Source organism: Microcebus murinus, chromosome X (genome assembly GCF_040939455.1).
Source record: "Microcebus murinus isolate Inina chromosome X, M.murinus_Inina_mat1.0, whole genome shotgun sequence".
In the NCBI taxonomy this organism is placed as follows: domain Eukaryota; kingdom Metazoa; phylum Chordata; class Mammalia; order Primates; family Cheirogaleidae; genus Microcebus; species Microcebus murinus.
In genome coordinates, this window is record NC_134136.1 from 9274230 (window position 1) to 9296863 (window position 22634).

General features: G+C 40.9%; 1 protein-coding gene across 1 annotated transcript; it reads left to right on the forward strand.

The window, feature by feature from the left end:
• The first annotated feature begins 486 nt into the window (after positions 1-486).
• PGK1 (phosphoglycerate kinase 1) lies at positions 487-21137 on the forward strand. Its single transcript, XM_012755343.3, has 11 exons — positions 487-672; positions 6350-6400; positions 9590-9745; positions 9859-10003; positions 12561-12664; positions 13292-13411; positions 17997-18111; positions 18363-18542; positions 19744-19921; positions 20180-20278; positions 20652-21137. Exons 1-11 carry the CDS (start codon positions 608-610, stop codon positions 20690-20692), a joined length of 1254 nt encoding a protein of 417 aa, XP_012610797.1. The 5' UTR covers positions 487-607; the 3' UTR covers positions 20693-21137.
• Positions 21138-22634: the final 1497 nt, after the last annotated feature.

The following is a 22634-nucleotide window of genomic DNA, read 5'->3' on the forward strand; positions in this document are numbered from 1 at the left end:
TAGAGGAGCCGGGAAATCAGAGGCTTCCAAAAGGAGGTGCGTTTGCATAGATCCTGGTAGGGATGCCGCGAATTCCTCAGGACAGGGGGTGGCGCTTTTCCCAAAGCAGTCGCTGGCTTGCACAGCGCTGTTCTGGATGCAGACGGGGGTGGGGGTGACGCGGCGGCGGGGGCCTTGGGCCTAGTACACTCTCCACGTCTGTCCGCAAGGCCACCCGGCTCCCTTCCGCTTCACCTGCAGGCCGCGTGGTGCCACCTCCCGCTCCGCCCACAGTCAGGAAGGTTCCCTGCGGCTAGCGGCGTGCGGGACGTGACAAATGGAAGCCGCACGTCTCACCAGTCCCCTTGCAGACGGACAGCGCCAGGGAGCAATGGCAGCGCGCTGACCACTTTGGGCCGCGGCCAATAGGGGCTGTTCTTTCTCGGCGCGCCGGGCGCCGCTGCCGGGAAGGGGCGGGGCGAGGGGCGGGGCGAGGGGCGGGGCGTCAGGAGGCAGTGTGGGAGCGGTTCTGGCCACCGCGCTTGGCATTCTGCACGCGTCCCTGCGCTCGTCTGCTGCGGTCGCCGCCGCTGAGTCCCAGGCCTCTCGCCCCCACTGTATTGCCAAAATGTCGCTTTCCAACAAGCTGACTCTGGACAAGCTGGACGTGAAGGGGAAGCGGGTCGTTATGAGGTATTTCTACACATCTCCGCGCGCCCTCGGGGCTTTTGCCGCAGACTCTCTGGCCTGGGCCGACTTTCTTTCCTGTCTGCTCAAAGTTGCTTTTAGCCATCGGCTGGGCCCCGGGGATCCTAGGCTTGTAAGGCAAGGCTGTCCTCTGTTGTAGCTGAGGCTGTGCACGGGTCTCATGGTTTCTAACTGAATTTCCCTTATCTCAGAAAGCGGCCGAAGTCACCCTTTGGGGGTGGATCCCACTGAGGAAGGGCTCAGATTGCCTGGACCCATTTTGACCTTTAGTGCCACTTGCTGAAATACAGTTCTGTTGCTTCCAGCTCCTAGTCGGGGAGACGGGACTTAATGCTTATCCTGCAAATCTCTAGGCCCCAAGGAAGGGACCTTGAAAGGTCATTTGGTTAATTTCCTTTGCCCCACCGTCCTAAACCATCCCAGACGAATGAGACACGGCCCACATTTCAAAGGTCCCTCCCTGCACAAAAGGATATCTTTCCCACTTGATGTTGGTTTAAATGTTCAGGAGTAGAACACTCCTAAAGAATTGGGGGTGGAAGGGTAGGGTGGGGCGCACCAGAGGAGGCCTTGCTGAGCTTATGTAACAGGCCTCTGCTGCCCTATCGTGTCGTGCTATTGGACTCCAGGCCATGTCGTTTGCATCAGGATTGTGACACATGCTGGGTAATGGTAGAGCAGGGTGTGGCTGCTCATACTTGCTGTCCTCCCGCCTCACCCCTACACGTGGCTAAGAAGCCGGCTATTAGAAGTGGGGGAGGCTCCCCATGCACTCTGAGGTCTCCTCTGTACATGTGTATCCCTCTTCACTTTTCAACATGGCTTCTCCCTTATCTGCCAGAATTACTAGTGTACAGAGCTGTTACATTTATTGTTTTTTTGTAATGTGATACATTTGTGTATTCTAGGAACAAAGTACAGGAAGATGGTTAGGTGTGTAATTGGTGGACTTGACTGTTGATATACCTTAACAGGTGGTGGTTTTGAGAGGCCATAAGGGCTCGCATTGATTGTGTTGTGCAGCTTTGACCTTTTTGGAAGTGGTTGATTGATGGGCAGGCATGTGACTGGTGTGATCCAGCCCCTTTCCCAATTTGGGCTGGTTCAAGTGAGGGCATCTTTCAGATGTTAACAGACATGTAAGGCAGTAGGGGATCTCCTTTACCCTAGCTTTAAACATATGCGGGCACTTACTCTAAAAGTACATGTAGCCCTCCCCTGCCCTCTAATTTTATTATGGCCAATATTAGCTTTTAGATAGCCTTCTCTGTCATGCTATAGAGATAGACAGAAGAACCCAATAGCTTATATCCATGAGAAATACCTGGTGTCCACATTTCTCCAAATTCATAGGCTTTTGTAATCTGGACAAAGTAGGAGTCACAGCCATCCTAATATTAGGTAAATGTCCTTTCTGGCCCTCATATGATCCTATGGAAAGGAGATAGGTCCTATTAAAAAAAAAAAACAAAACAAAACAGGACAGGTGAACATTGTCATGCAACTAGCTCTTAGGTTTTAATTATTTCTTCTCATCTTCACCGACCTTTCCAGATGCATGTAACAGCTGAAAGACAAGGAGTGACCATCCTAGTCACCTTCCTGTAATTGCAGTGTTGGGCTTTATCTCCTTTCTACTTAGGGAAACTGGCGTGAAGGATTACCTGGATTGGAGGAGTTGCTTATCTTTTTTCCCTTTGTGCCTAATAAAATTTAATTTAACACACATTAACCCCGAGCTTTGAAATGATTGGCTGGTCCTGTTTTGCTGATGGAAAATGACCTGTTCAAGGTTACTGAACTTGCAAGTTGGTGGCAGAGCCAGGACTAGAATTTGGGTCTCTTTGGCTACCAACCAGATCTTCTAAACACCCAAATAATGACCAACAAAAGGTTGAAATAGACTTTTTCGTCTGCTAAAGGTTGCAATGAATAATTTCCCCTGTAATCTGGATAAATTCTACTTAATTAGGCCAAGGACAGGAAGGTACTTTGTTCCCTGATTATTAATGTATCTCTTTTGAACAGAGAGTCACATCGTAGGCCAACTTTTTTGGAGGGGCCTAGGCAGCCATGCGGTGTCAGCTCAATTCCTTTTTGTTTTCAATGCCTTTATGTGGTGGTTTCCGGCAGCATTTCAGAAATGAGGCTTGCTAAGTAGTGGCTGCTTCGCTTGCCTCCTCTCTTTGCCCTGCCTCTGGTATTTGCTGACTCTTCTCTGGTCCCCTGGTTTGAATTGCCAAGGGAAATTGATTTATTGAGGGAATTTTAGATAGCCAGAAACCTTTGACTGGTTAACTACCAGGTACTACTTTAGTTTTTAAGGACTTCAGTTGACTTTACAGCCTCTTTGAGCAAACTTCTGCTTATTTTTGCGATGCCATTTCCTTTCTTTCTCTCACAGATTGCCAGTCATCCTTTGCCTGCTTGTGAAGCACTTCCCTTTTGCTTGTTCTGTCCTGTTTTTTTAAAACCTTGCTGGCTTTCTCTAACTTGTTGTAACTTGTTAAGCAACAACCTTGATGTAGTGGAAAGAAACAGAGAGGAAAAACTGACAACAGAGAAAAAAAGTCTCGAAGATACCCATTATACCCCAATTTTCTAGTCAGGGATAGTGAAGCAATGTTAGAGACGGTTCCTTTGAGAGTTTTTAATAGAATGGGACATGGAATCCAAAGTTTCAGGTGATAGAGACTTGATATTCTTACTCCATCTATATCAATATTTTTTAATGTTTTATTTTGAAATAATTATAGATTCACAGGAGGTTGCAAAGATAGTACAGAGGTCTTATGTTCACCCAGTTTCCCTGAATGGATACATTTTATATAATTATAGTACAATATCAAAAGTAGGAAATGGACATTGTTATAAAGTAGATACAATTCTATGACATTGTGTCACTATGTAGCTTTGTGTAACAACCACTGCCACAATCAAGATACAGAACTGTTCAATCACCACCAAGATCCCCTTTATAGTCACCTAACAGTATTTCTAACTCCTGGTAACTACTGATCTGTCCCCTGTTTCTAAAATTTTGCCATTCCAAAAATATTATATAAGTGAAATCACACAGTATGTAACCTTTTGGGATTAATTTTTTCACTCAGCATAATGTCCTTAAGATTTATCCAAGTTTCACATGTATCAACAGTTCATTCCTTTGTTTTGCTCAGTAGTATATGATACATACCTTACTATGTATGTATTATAGTTTAACCATTTACCCCTTGAAGGACTTTTGGGTTGTTTCCGGTTTTAGTCTATTACAAATAAAGCTGTTATGAACATTCATGTACAAATCTTGGTATGGACATATGCTGTTATTTCTCATGGATAAACTCCTAAGAGTGGAATTGCTAGCCCATATTTAAACTTTTGAGGGATTCCCCAGACTGTCTTCCAAGTGGCTGCACCATTTTCATTTCTACCAGCAGTGTATAAGTGATCAGTTTCTCTGCATCCTTACCAGCATTTTCTGGTGTCAATATTTTTTTGTAGTCATTCTTCATTCTGATGAGTGCATAGTGAGAACTGACTTTGTGCCTGGGGCAAAGCTTGGGCGTGTTTCAACGAAGTGGAAAAGGAAAAGGTGCAGATATTACAGAAAACAGAATAAGTAGAGTGTGTAGGCAAGAGCAGTTCCTATGTTGGAGTCCTCCAAGGAGAAGCTAAAAGCAGAGCTGTTGTTGAGAGTGTAGGAAATGATGGGAGATAATCCAGAGAGCAATGAGGGCAGAGTACAAATCCAATTTTTATCAGTAAGCTGATCATGGTAGTAGCATGGATAGATAAGACAGATTCTTAAGTGTCTCTGTCCAAAGACTTTCCTTCCTGTAAGGGTCTGGGGGTAAGGAGTGGCATGGCAAAGAGTGGCTTGTGCTCTTTCTGTTGCCATTAGCCCTTTTGAGCATGGGCCTTCTGGGAGGTTGCATGGGGGAAAAATGACCCATGGTAATGGGATACTCTATCTTCTTTGCAATGCACTTTAAGGCTGGCAAGGGCCTTGTTCAAGATATTTAAAGGAGATGCTTAGAATCAGAATCATGTGGCCTGAAATAAAGTAGAGTGTATTTCTTTCTTCAGAGGCATACTGCCTTTAATTTTGAAGACTTTAAGATGTTTTAATATAGAATTATTTCCCTCAACCCACCTTTGGAGAGATTTCTCTTCAGTGAGGTAGATTGGAGTTCAGGCCTAGGGGATATAGGAAATTGGTGGTCTTCTCAGTAGGTCTGTAGGATTTTATAATTGTCTACCAGGGCTCAGCCTTAGAGGGAAAGGGGTAGTGAAAAAGGCAGAGGAAAAGGATGGAGATTTATTATCAAGGAGAGCAGCAGTCTTGACTAGATCATACTTCCCTGTAATCCCTTTGTGAATAATGCTAGCTGTTTTCAGTAATAGTTGATGTACCTTTCAAATCACAGAATTACCTTTTAGAGAAGCATTAACATAAATAATAATAGCCAACATTTTTATGGCACTTACTGTATACCAGGGACTCTTCTAAGCACGTTACAGATTGTTAGCTTATTTAATTCTCTCAATAACCATGAGGTAGATACTATTATCCCCATTCTGTAGGTGAGAAAAAAATCACTTAAAAATGATCTTGGCAGGCAAAACTTAGACCTTAAAAATAGCTGCCAGACATCATTGTTTTCGGTCACATTGAAGTAGGCTGAGGTTCCAAGGATTTCAGAAGAACTGGTTTTTAAAAATGGGGAAGTAGCAATCTGTTGGGTAAGAAAGGAGAGACTGCAGTAAATTATTTATTTGTGCCATCTTGATCACTTTCTTTCTAATTTCCTATTTATCAGGTGGGCTGGGGCACATGCCCCACCTTCTCTCAGGCTTTTGAAAGAGGCTATCTTATTTATATTGTATTGCTCAAAGGATAGTGTATGAACTTTGTACTAGACACTGGGTTTTGTTCATAGTCTTAAAGCCCCAGGCTTTTCCCAAAAAGAAATGATACTCTCTTGATGTGTTTTATTTTTCCAGATAATTTTTTTTCTTCTGAGTGATATTAGGTTCACAAGGACCCAGAAATAGTATCAAAGGAATCAGAATCAAGATGCATTCCTTATTATTCCACATCCCTCCAGCTGCTACTCAGATACTAACATGCCAGGCCCAGATAGAAATCTTTTTATTATTTTATTTTTTTTATTTCAGCATATTATGGGGGTACAAATGTTAAGGTTACACATATTGCCTAGCGCCCCCCCCCCGCCCCCCTCGAAGAAATCTTTTTAGATGGAACTAGCTTTAGCTTCCCAGGTCTTCAGGGCTAGTTCCTGTGATTTAAGTTAGGTTTTATTCTTTAAAATTTTCTTTTTAAAATAAATGAGATATGTACCTAAAAGGGCACATATCATAAGCTCAAAGATTACCGCAAAATGAGCATATTTGTACAATCACTCAGGTCAAGGAATAGAACATTAACCAGAATCGATCAGGTGTCTTATCCCAATCACTACTCCCTCCCACCCTCCTCCCCATGACTGATCATTTTCTTAGCTCTTAATGCCACTGATTATTTTTAAGGTGAGATCTGAATTTCTAACTTACTTAATTGATTCATTAAAAGTGCCTCTCCTTATCTTTGAGGGAACAATAAATTGATCATGGCTCTGAACCCTTGTTTCTTTTTTAGAGTGGACTTCAATGTTCCTATGAAGAACAACCAGATAACAAACAACCAGAGGTAAGGTCCCTGCTAAGCCTTGGCCTGGATTTCAGGTGTGTGTGGGTTGTGGGTACTATGAAATGGTTTTCCTTTCATATTGAAGAACTATAGCAACTTAAGCCATATGATGTTGGCTTTCCTTCAACTCACCATCTGGTCTGCCTTCTTATTTATGAGAATATAAATGTAAAAAATACCATCCTAAGAAAGTGATTCCTTTCCCCCCGTTTTTTAGAAATTTGAAGAATTTGGAGTTATTCATATTTAAAGAATATAAAAGTTTAAGGTTACTTGGATTTTCTTGCAAAATGAAGGATTATACTAAAGAAGGATTTTTTATTTTTAATTTTTTAATTTTTAAAATTTTTTTATTAAGGATTTTTAAAATACCAATAATTATTAAGCTTACATGTAGTTTTATAAACTCCTATTCCAGCTGGCCCAGATAAAATGAGTTTTTGAGAATCTTGATTTATTTTTTCTTCTAAAAAACAAGGGAAAACACTTCAGAAGTAACATTTTTTTTTCTCTTTTTTTTTTTAATTTTCGTTCTTTTTGGTTAAAAAGTTTGAGGACAGAAGTAACATTTTTAGTCAGTTTAGCTGCTCCAATTTCTTGGATCCTAGAGGCAGAGCAGAAATTTTAGTTATAGTACTGCTCTTGCTTTTGACTAGATTATAAAAGAAGGTTTCTAGGCCGGGCGCGGTGGCTCACGCCTGTAATCCTAGCACTCTGGGAGGCCGAGGTGGGTGGATTGCTCGAGGTCAGGAGTTCAAAACCAGCCTGAGCAAGAGTGAGACCCCATCTCTACTATAAATAGAAAGAAATTAATTGGCCAACTAATATATATAGAAAAAATTAGCCGGGCATGGTGGCGCATGCCTGTAGTCCCAGCTACTCGGGAGGCTGAGGCAGCAGGATCGCTTGAGCCCAGGAGTTTGAGGTTGCTGTGAGCGAGGCTCACGCCATGGCACTCACTCTAGCCTGGGCAACAAAGCGAGACTCTGTCTCCAAAAAAAAAAAAAAAAAAGTTTCTATTTTCAATTTTAAATGAAGGGTTTGAGCTGGCAACGTGCTTTGCAATGATCTAGACCAGTGCTGTCTAATAGAAATATAATGTGAGCCATATTTTATTTAATATCCAGTATGTCTAAAATAATAATTCCCAAATGTAATCCATATACAAATTAAGTAAAGGGACATTTAACTTTTTTTTGTACTAAGTCTTCAAGATCCAGCATGTGGCACACAGGGCTAATGGCTATCATATTGGACAGTACAGGTCTAGACCTAGAACATTTTCAGGTATTGGTCCCAGAATAGCGCCTGGTGTTTTGCCAAGCACATTGCTGCTGTACCATAGTGGCAAGGTGCTTGTACTAGGCAGCTCTGATCCTTGTTGATTTTCATTATTCTGCAGCATAAAGAAAAGATTGGAAATATGCCTATCAATGTATTTTAAGAGTAAAGAATAGAGAAACATATCTGAGAATCTTTTCATTTCTAGAAATCCATGGAGTTGATTAACAAAATGAAGCATTAGAAATGATAAAACTTGCTGATAAGGGATAGATAGCCCAGAAAACTAATTGGTTTCATTGCACAAACTTTGTATCTGATACAGGCTTTTTTATATACTATAAATGAGTTTTAGGCTGGTCTGAAGGTAGTGAGTTATCTCACTTGATTGTTGACAGTCAGTCACAGATTGAACTCCTTGCTCTACTACTTTCCTTCCTTCTCACTACTGCACTTGACTAGTCTAAAAACAAGAGGACAAAACAAAACAAAAAAATGAGTTTTTATATCTGCTAAAAGGCATAAGATAGTTTTAGAAATATAACTTGGCTTTTTATTCCATTCTCTGCTCAAATGCCACCTTATCAGACTTTCCCTGGCCTTTGTATCTAAAATCTCCTCTACCATTATTCCCTAGTCATTCTTGTCCCCCTACCTTGCTTTGTTTTCTCTATATCTCTTATAACCATCTGATATATTACATATGGGCACACACACATATATATTTGTTTATTGTCTCTCCCTCCATTGGAATTTCATTTCCACGAGAGCAGAGACAGTTTTTTAAGTTTTTTGTTTTATTCTCAACCTGGAATGGTGCGTGGCACAAAAGAAGCATTCAATAAATATTTGTTGAATAAATAAATGCTTTTCTTTATCAGTTTTAATTTATTATAAACTGGCAAAAATGGAAAGTTAGCAGGTTTGTAACAAAACTTTTAAATGTTTAAAGGGACTTTAATTATTTTAGATTAAATTATAATGTAATAAATGTGATATATTATGGAAACCAAGTTCTATATAATGTATTTTTTTCCTACAAAAAAAATAATTTAAGATCTATAATCGGGAAAGAAAAGTTACTACATATCTTTCATTTTTTCCCAGATTTCCTTTGATGGTGTCAAGAGTTGGGAACTTTATCTATTTCCCATAGTCATATAAGAAGGGTGTTTCAGGGGTTCCCAAGACCATCCACATATCCCATGGTCATTTACAAGGATTCAGTTGTTCTCATGGCTGAAGTTTATTATAGTGAAAGAACATATGACAGGATTAGCAAGGGGAAAAGACACATGAGGAGTCTGGAGAAATCTATGCATGGGGCTTCTGATGTCTTATGCTGTGACACATAGAGTGTGCACACTCACCTGCAGTGAAAAATGCAGAAATTGTGTGCAATGTTTCTTAGAGACTTAGCTTCTAAGATTTTTATTGGGAATTGATCACATAAGTATCTTCTGTCTAACAACTACCAAAATCCCAGACTTCTAGAGGAGAGCAGGTATTCAGCATAAATCACCTTGTTTGTATGTATAGGCAGTCCAGGAACAGTGAACAGCTCTTGTCAGAGAACTGAGGAACTACTTTGAAACCAAGTTCCCAGAACCAGCCAAGGACCAACCTTGCATGCAGGTCCTTTTATAGATAACAGCCTTAGGCCTGTTATGTTAACTCTTCTGCACAAAGGGCAAATACATGATGAGATTATATAATCCTAGGTGGAAGGTTGGCATTATATTTAATTTCCTCCCCTGAGGACCACCATTAAGTTGCTGACAGTAGATTTATTTGAAGGAACTTGGAGAAGAAAAGGGGCTTTATGTTTTTATGAAGTGATGAATAAAATAATTCCCACTGATTCCCAGGAGTAACTTTGCTCTGTCTACTGTCTCTTTTTGGTTGCAGGATCAAAGCTGCTGTCCCAAGCATCAAATTCTGCTTGGACAATGGAGCCAAGTCAGTTGTCCTTATGAGCCATCTGGGCCGGCCTGATGGTGTCCCCATGCCTGACAAGTATTCCTTAGAGCCAGTTGCTGCAGAACTCAAATCTCTGTTGGGCAAGTAAGTGCTATGCTCAGGTACTGGGAGACTTTGTGGCAGGAATGGTTGTCAAGCATGTTGTTACTGCTTCTGAACTTTTGGACTGCTCAAGTGTCATCTCTTCCTCTCCCCAGGGATGTTCTGTTCTTAAAGGACTGTGTAGGTCCTGAGGTGGAGAAGGCCTGTGCCAACCCAGCTGCTGGGTCTGTCATCCTGCTAGAGAACCTCCGCTTTCATGTGGAGGAAGAAGGGAAGGGAAAAGATGCTTCTGGGAACAAGGTAGGACCTGTGATTTTGACATTATTAAAGGTGAGGGTCTAAGTTTATAGGAGACTGTGATTGAAGAATAGAGAAAACTCGTATTTATTTTTCCTTAGACACCATTTTATTGAAGTATAACATACATGTAAAAATGCACAAATGCATAGCTTGATGAATTATCTATCACAAAATAAACACACTTGTGTAGCCACCACATAGTTCAGGGGATAGAATATTACTAGCATCCTAGAACCCCTCCTTATGCTCAAGTGGTTTTGAAATACCTTTGGAAAATATGTGAACACCTCTGGGGTGTAAGAGTATTCAGTAAATATGATAGTCATGATGATAATACCTTGGATTTCAGGTATTTCTCAAGAAGTGTAAAGCATTTTCCTTTAAATCTCTTTTTAAGTTAAAGTATAGGTATCATCTTATTTCATAATGAAACCAAGTGTTAAAAAAAAAGCAACTAAGTTTCAGAAAGGCAATCATTTGACTAGAGTTATAGGCAGTGGTCCTGTTGCTGGGCTTCAGAGCTTAGTCCATTAGATCAGCAAATGTTTTTCTTAAAGGGCCAGCCAGTTAATATTTTAGGCCTTGTGTGCCATACAGTCAGCTGCAACGACATATGGTCTCTGTAGAAACTACTCAACTCTACTGTTGTCATGCAAAAGCAGCCATAGATAACTCATAAAATAAGTTAATATGATCTTACAACCAGAATTCAAATATTAAATGATAAAGCTGGCTCTTTGAGGATGATTTTGAATTTGTCAATTGGCTAGAATGAAAGCTGAAGGCACATTTTAGTACTTTCTCCACTCTTCTGGTCTTTAATGTCTTAAAAAGAACAAGGTGCTATAGTTGTCTCAGTCCCCTTTGGACTTCTCACATTTCTTAAGGTCATTGGGAGTCCCTGCTTTTAAGCAGTTTCTTTTCTTAGCACCACAGGCCCTGGTGTTACTTTTTCCTACCTTTGGCATGGTCTTGCTACAGTAGTAGGAGTCAAATGCTGACCTAAAATTTGGTGTCCTTTTAAACTGGAACTCAAGATGCACAAACTCTAGGGCTTAGAAATGGCATGAGGCAACTGGCTAATTAAGGGAAAACCTTTTATTTACGAAATGGTGAACTGACTGTGCTAGTCTATGTTGGATTGTGCTGGACTTAAGTTAATTGACTTGACATTCAGTGTCTAATGGCTTTCAATACCTGAAATTGCAGAAGCCAGTCATAAGTTCAAAATGGATAATTATAAAGTAAGGACATAACATTTTTCCTTTATCCAGTGAGTCCTCATTGCTTTTAGAAGCATTCTCTTCTAGTTATTGGCAGATCAAAAATAAGGGAAAGCCCCATTTTTTGTGGCCACTTCCTTCACCTCCCTGATACGTAGGAGGATAGGAGTGGGCAGTGACTAAAGTGCATGTCTGCTCTGTGCTGTGTACTCTTCTGCACTGTATCCTCTGTCACCTGGCTTGCTTCCTGTGCATCTTTACTTAATCTCCTGCCATAGACTCTTTGTTTTGCTTTTCCGGCCATTTTGCTTTTCTATCCCCTTTGGGGGATTCCTGGAAAATGAGCTGGAATTTCAAAGCCCTATATTTCACTTGTACATGTTTTCCTCTTTTTGTTTTCTTTTCCTCTTCTTGTTTTCTTAGATGCCTAACTTCTGAGGACGGCTATAAAATACCTCCTTATTAACCAACATAAAATGTTTCTGAGGTCCTTTTCTGTTGTCATGTTTCTGTTTTCCGTCCCAGCTTGCCCTTATTATTGCTTTTATGAGGAATATGTGTGAGGGCCTTTTTTCCTTTGCAGAAGGGCCTTGGTAGCCAGCAGCTTGAGTCAAGTATAATACTAATTTTCACAAGGAGAATATGTTGAAATGAGGAAGTGAGTCAAGGTAAGGGGAAGGAAGGTAATCAGAATCTTGGGCTAGAGGTCTGGGTAGAGGCCAGGAGGACGTACATGGTTAGTGTCATGTAATTAGAGGGTAAGCCATGGTTCAGGAATATTAGGTGTGCAATTTGAAGGAAGGTGAGGGAGAGCAGCAGAAACATGCAGAAATGACTAAAGGACCTGGAACATTTGGAAGAAAGAAAAGATCCTATTGCTAGTTGTAAAAAATCGCTATCCTACCAACTCAGGGTCTTTAGAGATGTTCATTAAGGACTCTTGGTGGTATCAAATGCTTTTATAGTTGTCTTTTTTTTTTTTTTTTTTTGAGACAGAGTCTCACTCTGTTGCCCAGGCTACTAGAGTGAGTGCTGTGGCGTCAGCCTAGCTCACAGAAACCTCAATCTCCTGGGCTCAAGCAATCCTTCTGCCTCAGCCTCCCGAGTAGCTGGGACTACAGGCATGCGCCACCATGCCCGGCTAATTTTTTCCTATATATATATATTAGTTGGCCAATTAATTTCTCTCTATTTATAGTAGAGACGGGTTCTCGCTCTTGCTCAGGCTGGTTTTGAACTCCTGACCTTGAGCAATCCGCCCGCCTCAGCCTCCCAGTATAGTTGTCTTGAGAGCCATCAACATTTCTTGTTTTGTGTTTTGTTTTTCTCTGTAGGTTAAAGCTGAGCCAGCCAAAATAGAAGCCTTCCGAGCTTCACTTTCCAAGCTAGGGGATGTCTATGTCAATGATGCGTTTGGCACTGCTCACCGAGCCCACAGGTACCAAAAGCCTTGTCAGATTCCAGGTTGAGGGCAATATTATTACTGTTTACTTGAGTAGCCTGAATTCTAGATTGCTTTTGGAGAGTTCTGTTTTATACTGTGATCCTTTCAGCTTCTATCTCTAATTGGAGCTACCACTGTGGCTCTTGTTGAGTATCTCTGATGCAAAGAGGAAATAAAGGTAAAAATGTCAGCAGTTGTAGAGCAATTTATGGAACTTCAGGAAGAGGTTGCTCTTTCTCACTTTATTTTGTCCACAGCTCTCCCTTTGTCAATGTTATGAAATACTGTCAGTAAGTAGGAAGCAAATTGAGGAATCTTCTCCTGCTATCATCAACCAACCAATTACTTATTGTGATTAAGCCCTTGGCCTTCTGAAGACCATTAATTGGGTATCTTAAATTCTCCTAAGTTCATTGCTTTTTACTCTTTCCCCTTGACCCCGCACTATTAGTTAAAAACCTTATCTTATACCTAAGTGCTTTTTGTTGCAGTTTAGAATGAAAACCATGGTATTCTTGGAGTCTTAGAAGTGAAAGTATTTTAGTGATAAGGAGCTGGCCTCTAGGACTGGGAGGAATGGTGGGGATTGACTAGAATTTGAATGTCTTTGGTCTTTTCTAGCTCCATGGTGGGAGTTAATCTGCCACAGAAGGCTGGTGGCTTTTTGATGAAGAAGGAATTGAACTACTTTGCCAAGGCCTTGGAGAGCCCAGAGCGACCCTTCCTGGCCATCCTGGGCGGGTATGAAAAACTCTTTAAGATCATGCTTTAAGTAGAGTTTGCCTGGTAGCAGGTCATAACTTGGGTGGTTTATTGTCAGCACAATCATACTGGGTAACTGAGGAGAATTTAATAAAGGAACTACATACAGAGGCAAGAGGGTTTAGGGAAACCACAAAGGGACAGTGCAGTAATCTGGGGCTAGCAACAGCCATCACCATTGCTAGGTCTAAAGGGACAAAGGAGAGAATGGTTACCAGAATCCAGAGAGGGAGTTGGTATGGAGAGGACCATCTAATGGGAACTGTAGCCTCTTGTCAAGGGACATAGGAATATAGTCATCTAGTAGGTAGGAAGCCAGGGAAATAAATACTCTGATCTCTCAATCTCCTACTGCTGTACCCCTCCTACCCACAATTGGCTAAAACCCAGGTGGAAGCCAGAGGGCAAGGGGGCTCCTTGATGTAGTCCATGTAGGTCATACTGCTGAAACAGAACAGGTTAGAGAAAGATAGAAAGTGGTTCTATAGGGAAGAACAGGAAAGATCCACCATAGGTGCTCACCTAACAATTTTGAAGCACTTGAGCCTTTCATGTACATATAACCTGGCAGGGTATAACTGTATATTTAATATAGACCTCATTTAGACCTTATTTCTCCAAATCATATACCTATTTGTATTTTCTTTCTCCTATGGGAAAGGCAGCAATGTGTATAATGATGGGTTTTTTTGTTTGTTTGTTTTTGTTTTTGAGACAGAGTCTTGCTTTGTTGCCCAGGCTAGAGTGAGTGCTCAAGCAATCCTGCTGCCTCAGCCTCCCAAGGAGCTGGGACTACAGACATGCACCACCATGCCCAGCTATTTTTTTCTATATATATTAGTTGGCCAATTAATTTCTTTCTATTTATAGTAGAGATGGGGTCTCACTCTTGCTCAGGCTGGTTTCGAACTCCTGACCTCGAGCAATCTGCCCTTCTCGGCCTCCCGGAGTGCTAGGATTACAGGCGTGAGCCACCGCACCCAGCCTATAATGATGTTTTAATGGCTTAGTTAAAAACAGAAATTTCAAACTGAAGGTCAAGGGGGTTAACAGGAGGATAAATTTTAGGTGATTAAGTAGGGACAGGGTGCCAGGACTACTTGTATAAGATAATTTCCTGTGACTAGACATGGCTACTCTAGGTAGCAGCCCCTTCATGGCTGGAGGACCATGACCCTTCCATGAACAGGTTTTTTTCCCATTCACGGGACTAAATACACCTAGCATTTCCTGATGAAAATTCATTCTGGAATTGAGTGTCAAATTTTAGGCAGTATAGTTACTTTCTCTAGGCTTCAGGATGAGCCCAGTTTCAGGGTCCTCAAAGTAATTCAGGTGATACATGTTGTTTTATCTTGTTCCTGTGAACAGGTATGTTGCTGGAAGCATTGCCCCTCTTGTACACTGGGTTATAAATGTCAGACTGTGATCTTTGCTTCCCTAGAGGTTAGGATTTGAACTATCTGGCTTTGTTAAACTTTCTGTAGACCTGGGATATGGGAGTGAGTGCCATCTAGTGGTTATGGTTAGGTGTTTAGACTCAGCCTGAAATAGCTGTTGGGGAAGTAGATGTAGAATTTTTTTTGCCACCTTTCTTGCAATCTAGTCTTCCTAGGGCCATTAACAATTTGGGGAAAATTTTATATTTTATTAAAAAGACATTATTGGAAACACTCAAACATATAGAGAAGTTGAAAGAATAGCATATATAATAAACTCCCAGGTACCCATCACCCTGCTTTAACAGTTAATTGGCATTTTTGCTGACCTTGTTTTATTTATGCTCTAACCCTTTTTTGTTAGGAATATTTTTAAGGAAGTCTTAGACATCATATACTTTCACTTATACAGGTTGCGTATCCCTTATCTGAAATGATTGGGACCAGAGGTGTTTTGGATTTCTGATATATTGTTTTTGGATTTTGGAATATTTGCATTATACTTACCAGTTGAGCACCTCCAGTCTAAAAATGTTTCAATGAACATTTCCTTTGAGCATCATGGAAAGTGTTTTGGATTTTGGAGCATTTAAGGTTTCTGAGTTTTGGATAGAGGATACTCACCTTGTAATACTTTTTTTTTTTTTTTGGAGACAGGGTCTCACTGTGTTGCCTGGGCTAGAGTGCAGTTGTGTCATCATAGCTTACTGCAGCCTCAGACTTTTGGGCTCAAGTGATCCTCCTACCTCACCCTCTCAAATAGCGGGGACTACAGGTGTGCACCACCATGCCCAGATAATTTTTATATTTTCTGTAGAGATAGGGTCTCGCTGTGTTGTTCAGGCTGGTCTCGAACTCCTGGGCTCAGTGATCTCCCGCCTTGGCCTCCCAGAGTACTGGCATTATAGGTGTCATCCATTGTCCCTGGTCCCGTAGTACTTTTTTTTTTTTTTTTTTCATTTTATCTAGTCCACATTAATCCCTAAAACCAATTCCTTTTTTTTTTTATTTCTGGATATTTTTTATGCATCTTGCAAGTGATAAGGAGATGTCTTTTAAATAACCATAATATTATACCTGACAAAATTTATCAATTTTGTTACTGTCATCTAATACCCAGTTGGTTGGTATACAGATGTTCTTGATCATCTCAGAAATGTCTTTTTACAGTTGTATTTTTTTGACTAAGGATCTAAATGAAGCCTATGCATTCATTGCATTTGGCTGTTAGGTGTCTTTTATTCTATAATAGTTACCTTTTCCTTATAATTTTCATTCTGTTGATTTGTTGAAAAGACAGGCATTTGAGCTGTGAACATCCTATTCTTTGGGTTCTTTTCTCGCTTTATTCTCTCTCTCTGTATGTATGTATATGTACGTGTGTGTGCATAACAAATAACCCATTCTAACCCTTGATGGTGACCAGTCTTTTACAAGTGAAGTAACCAGTCTCTTGCCATTCCTTCCCCCACATCACTGTTGTTTCATACCTTTGTTTTACAAGTCCTAGCATAGGGTCTCTCACAGGGTAAGCATCATCTTGTTTATTTATTTTTTTTTATTTTATTTTTTTTTTTTGAGACAGAGTCTCGCTTTGTTGTCCAGGCTAGAGTGAGTGCCGTGGCGTCAGCCTAGCTCACAGCAACCTCAAACTCCTGGACTTGAGTGATCCTTCTGCCTCAGCCTTCCGAGTAGCTGGGACTACAGGCATGCGCCACCATGCCCGGCTAATTTTATGTATATATATATCAGTTGGCCAATTAATTTCTTTCTATTTATAGTAGAGACGGTGTCTCGCTCTTGCTCAGGCTGGTTTTGAACTCCTGACCTTGAGCAATCCGCCCGCCTCGGCCTCCCAAGAGCTAGGATTACAGGCGTGAGCCACAGCGCCCGGCCCATCTTGTTTATTGAATGATGAGGGAAACAGATCTAAGGTGATTTGTGCATGTAAGTGGAATTTAGATATTGGATACATGGAAATGTTTATAGAAGGCAAGCTATTACTTTCTCTTTAGTTTGAGGTGAAAGGTGCATGTGTATTTGTTATCTTATTTCCTTCTACTAGAAAATAAGCTCCCAAAGGGTAGGGATCTTTGTTTTGCGCACTGATGTTTCTCAAAGACCTAGGACAGTGCTTGCCGCAGAGTAGGTACCCAATAAATGTGTTGAATTGGGTAGTCCAGCAGAAAAATAAATGCCACAAAGCAGATGTCCCAGCAGCTGATCATAGGGTGTGAATTTAGACTCGGAATATCTTTTTTTTTTCAGTATATATTTGTTTGGTGTACAATCTGATCCCTGCTCTAGGGTTAGGATAGTTCTGGGTAGGCTCAGGAATCCTGCAATTAGCAATCTTGACCCTCTAAATTTTTTAGGGGGGATGCAAAATAGACCTATTTGGAACCCATGGTTTCTTTAGATAAGAATAGGTCTTCTAAGCCCTTCTTGGTCTGGAGCTTTACCTTTAAAGCTGTGGTCCCCAACCCCCAGGCTGCTGACCTGTAGCAGTCCGCGGCCTGTTAGGAACTGGGCTGCACAGCAGGAGGTAAGCTAGGGGCCTGAGGCTACATCTATATTTACAGCTGCTCGTCATCACTCACATCACTACCTGAGCTCCACCTGCTGTCATATCAGTGGCAGCATTAGATTCTCATAGGAGCATGAACCCTACTATAAACTGCATGGGAGGGATCTACGTTGCACGCTCCTTATGAGACTCTAATACTTGATGATGTGAGGTGGAGCTGAGGTGGTGATTCTAGCACTAGGGAGTGGCTACAAATACAGATTATTGTTAACAGAGAAGTTTGACTGCACAGTAAATGTACTGTGCTTGAATAATCCTGAAACCAGTTGCCCCCCTCCCCCTGGTATGTGGAAAAACTGTCTTCCATGAAACCAGTCCCTGGTGCCAAAAAGGTTGAGGACCATTGCTTTAAAGGATTTCTTAGAAATGGATTGACCTTTGGGTTGGAGAAACATAGGGCAAAGTTAGGCAATACTTTTGTCATTTTGGGACATTTCTCTGTTCTTGTGCCTTGATATAAAAACTCACATTCTATGTAATATCACTTTACTAGTCCATTGTTTGTTCTTTTAGTGATGATTCTTGCTTTCCCTTCTAGAGCTAAAGTTGCAGACAAGATCCAGCTGATTAATAATATGCTGGACAAAGTCAATGAAATGATTATTGGTGGTGGAATGGCTTTTACCTTCCTTAAGGTGCTCAACAACATGGAGGTAGGAAACCAATGGCAAGTGGATGTGAAATAGCTCTCCATGATAATAGCACATTGTGTAAATTTAAAAAGAAAACCAGCTTCTGACATGAGTCCTAAAAACTCCCATTTTTATTCAGTTTGGCGAGTTTTTCTTTTGTCTTTGCATTGTTCCTTTATATTGTGTTGTGTCTGGTTCCTGTCTGCTTTGTAAGGCAGTCTTGTTCTTAGTATAGAGAGGCTGATTGTTATCATCTTGGCTCCCCTGTGTAGATTGGCACTTCTCTGTTTGATGAAGAAGGAGCGAAGATTGTCAAAGACCTAATGTCCAAAGCTGAGAAGAATGGTGTGAAAATTACTTTGCCTGTTGACTTTGTCACTGCTGACAAGTTTGATGAGAATGCCAAGACTGGACAAGCCACCGTGGGTTCTGGTATACCTCAGGGCTGGATGGTGAGTCCCTGGGTAGTTGGTGGTGTGAATGAACAGAAACTTTGGTTTCATTTATTCAGCCAACCAAAAACCATTTTAAAACAATCTCTATAGAAGATTTCTTTCAGAGAGGGCTCCAAATGTTGCAGTGAGGCCCTCCTTGTGGGAGAATCCATGGGAGAAAAGCAGTGGTATTAGATTACTACTATCTTCATCAGTAATGTGGGGGCATGTATTTACATGGTTTGGGTTGTTTTGAATAATTTTGCTACCTAGAAAGCTGCATAAGAAAATTTTCTTATATGAATATATTAAGACAGTAGAAGTATACTGATTACAAGCAGGAAAAATATACGTGTATAATAAAGACTAATACAAGTAGTTGATTTTAATGTTCTATACATATTATTTTGATAGCTGTATAAAATTATATCATGTTGAAATGCTAGTTTGCTTAGTCATTTTCCTTTTGTTAGGTGTTTGGGTATTATTTAGTTCAGTGCTTCTCAAAAAGTGTGGTCTCAAAACTAGCAGTATCGGCATCATTGTTGGAACTTATTAAAAAATGCAAGTTCTTGCTGAATCCGAAACTCTGAGGGTGGGGCCCAGCAATTTGTGTTTGAAACAAGCCCTCCTGGTGATTCTGATACATGGCAAAGATTGAGAACAACAGATCTAGTTTAGTGTTTCTCAACATTATTGACATCTCAGATAGTTTTTGTTGTGGGGGACTATTGTTGAGTTATAGGATATTTAAAGCATCCCCTGCCACTAGATGCCAGTAACTCCCCTACATCCCCTCCCCAAGTTGTGACAACCAAAAACGTCTCCAGACGTTGCCACATGTCCATTGTTGAGGGGCAGAATTGACTCTGGTCAAGAACTGTTGGATCTAGTTCTTTTCACTATCATAAATAGTGTGGCTAAGAATGGCTTTACTAAATAGCTTTTGAGGTTTTTCTCTTAGACTTGATCTTCCTTAAAGTGGAATTTGAGTCACAGGACACAAATAGTTTTATAATTTTAAAGACTGAAGGGTATTTTTTTGTTCTAGAAGCAGCTCTGGTGGTGTTCAGCCTTGAGTTTCAGTTTTGGTGGAGGTGGTATTTGCTCCTCTAAGAAGCTTTTCTTTACACATGAGAAACCTGAGGTGTTGCAAAAAGAAAAAAAAAAAAGAAGCTTTTCTTGGTAGCTCATCCTCTCTTTTAACTCTACTCCTCAGGGCTTAGACTGTGGTCCTGAGAGCAGCAAGAAGTATGCTGAGGCTGTTGCTCGGGCTAAGCAGATTGTGTGGAATGGACCCGTGGGGGTATTTGAATGGGAAGCTTTTGCCCGGGGAACCAAAGCCCTCATGGATGACGTCGTGAAAGCCACTTCCAGGGGCTGCATCACCATCATAGGTAAGGGGTCCTTTATAGAGCTGATATCACTGTGAGCTGACAGAATTCTGATCAGAGGAAGGTAGAAGGTAGTATTTTTCCTAGATCTCTTCACTCTGGGTAAATCTGGAGAACTAAGCAGGTGGATAATTCATGGAAGAGCCTCTTAAGTGCAATGGAATTGGGAGTTCATTAGCTACCTTTTGGGTTGGAGAGGTTTGGTGCCAATCTTCCTTTTCTTTCTCTCCTTTCCCTTTTTACCTGGATTTCATTTAACAGGTGGTGGAGACACTGCCACTTGCTGTGCCAAATGGAACACGGAGGATAAAGTCAGCCATGTGAGCACCGGGGGTGGTGCCAGTTTAGAGCTCCTGGAAGGTGAGGTTCTTCCCTGTTTTTTGGCTTGTCTGGGGGAATAGGGTAGGGACTGTGCAGTGAGAAGTGGGTAGAATGGAGTAGAGAAAGTTAGTAGGTAGTGTTGTCGTCAGAAGTCATTATTAGCTGGGCAGTACAGATGGAAGAACTTCAATAAAGCTCCTAGCATCCATTTGAGGTGGGAAGGGGCAGATAGGAACTTGTTCTCAAGGAGGTCACTTTCCAGTAGACCTAGGACCCCAAATCCAAAAGGTGCCCAACTCCTGGCCATATATCCTAAAGAAGCACTGATATGTTGAAAAGATAGAAGGGGGGCAGATCTGGCTTAGTGGGCCCTACAGTAATGCTGTCTGTGTGTGTGCTCTCTCAAAAACAGGTAAAGTCCTTCCTGGGGTGGATGCTCTCAGCAATATTTAGTACTTTCCTGCCTTTTGGTTCCTGTGCACAGCCCCTAAGTCAACTTAGCATTTTATGCATCTGCACTTGGCATTAGCTATAACCTTCCTCCACGTCAAGATTCAGCTAGTGGCCAGGAGATGCAGTGCCAGGAACTTATAAACAAGTTGCACAGCATCTCAGCTCATCTTTACAGCACCCTGGATTTGCCTACATTCTTCAAGATCCCATTTGAATTTCTTAGTGACTAAACCATTGTGCATTCTAGAGTGCAAATATTTATATTTTGCCTGTTAAAAGAAAGTGAGCTGTGTAAGCTTAGTTCTCTTTTTGAAGTAGCTTATTCTGATTAGCTTTGTCACTGTTTCACTACTTAGCATGGAAACAAGATGAAATTCCAGTTGTAGGGAGGGAGACAAAGTTGATGATCTGTTAAATAAACAATAAAAGTATCTATTGAAACTGGGATTTTTTTCTGTCATACTTTGTTAGGAAGGGTGAGAACAGAGTCTTAAAGAAGGGATCAAATATCTACATTTCTGAATGTAAGAAGTGGGGCAGCAGCAGTAGGGAGGTGGGGTGATTAGATCAATGTCTACTCTTTATCAAGGGCCTACTTTATGGTAGACATTGCGCTGGTGCTTTAAATTTTATCAGTTACACATCATAATTTAAAAAGTCAAGGCTTACAGCAAAAACAAAAGTACAACCAACCAAACAAAATATTCCCACTAACAGACATAACTACTTTCAACTCTTGAGAGTTCTTCTAGCATGTCCCTCTATGTTTTCTAAGTAACAGGTTTATAAACTGTTAACTTCTTGATTTTTTAAAAAAGATATCAATTTCATACCATGGGAGATCTAATTAACTCTCTTATAGACTCTGTTCCACATACACTTTCACTTCTTCATTCTCCCAGCAGTTTTGTCATAATTATAGATCAAAAGTCTACATTATGATCATAAATACTATTCACAGCTGATCTATGTACTATGCTGCGATTTCTTATATAATTTGTATTCTCTTTAATGTTAATAGTTTTAAAAGAATTGCTTCCTCTTTTTCTTTCTTTTTTTTTGAGACAGGGTCTCACTTTGTTGCCCAGGCTAGAGTGAGTGCTGTGGCATCAGCCTAGCTCACAGCAACCTCAAAATCCTGGGCTCAAGCAATCCTACTACCTCAGCCTCCTGAGTAACTGGGACTACAGGCATGCGCCACCATGTCCAGCTAATTTTTTCTATATATATTAGTTGGCTAATTAATTTCTTTCTGTTTACAGTAGAGACAGGGTCTCGCTCTTGCTCAGGCTGGTTTCAAACTCCTGACCTTGAGCGATCCACCCTCCTCGGCCTCCCAGAGTGCTAGGATTACAGGCGTGAGCCACCGCGCCTGGCCTGCTTCCTCTTTTTCTTTGTATACCTGTCACTGATTTATTCCCAAATCTGCCAGAAGTGTAAATATCTCAATATAGTCAAACATATCAAATAATCTGTCAATTTTTATTAGAGATATCCCTGTTGGAGTCCTCGGTGCTTCTGCTTCAGTTTGTACTGACTGCCTTATAGGTTTGCTGTACAATGTTGCTCTGGGATGTCCTGGTAACCCTCTTAAGGATTCCTTTCGTCTCCTGTTTTGGGTCTCTGTTTTCTGGATTCCTGTTTCCCTTCTTTCTTGGTCTATTCTTTTGTCGAATACAAGACTCCACTAGTTTCCTTAGAAAGAGAGCCTGGGAGGTAAAATGTTTGAGACATTTCATGTCTGAAAATGTATCAACCCTTATACTTGATGCATAGTTTGGCTATATATAGAATTTTAGCCTGAGTATCACTTTCTCAGACTTGAAGACATTGTTTTCATTGTCACTATTGAGAATCTAATGCCATTCTGATTCTTTTATCATCCCTATAATTTTCCCTTCCTATCTCTTTCCTGTCATTTTAATGGAGTTTTGGGAGAAAG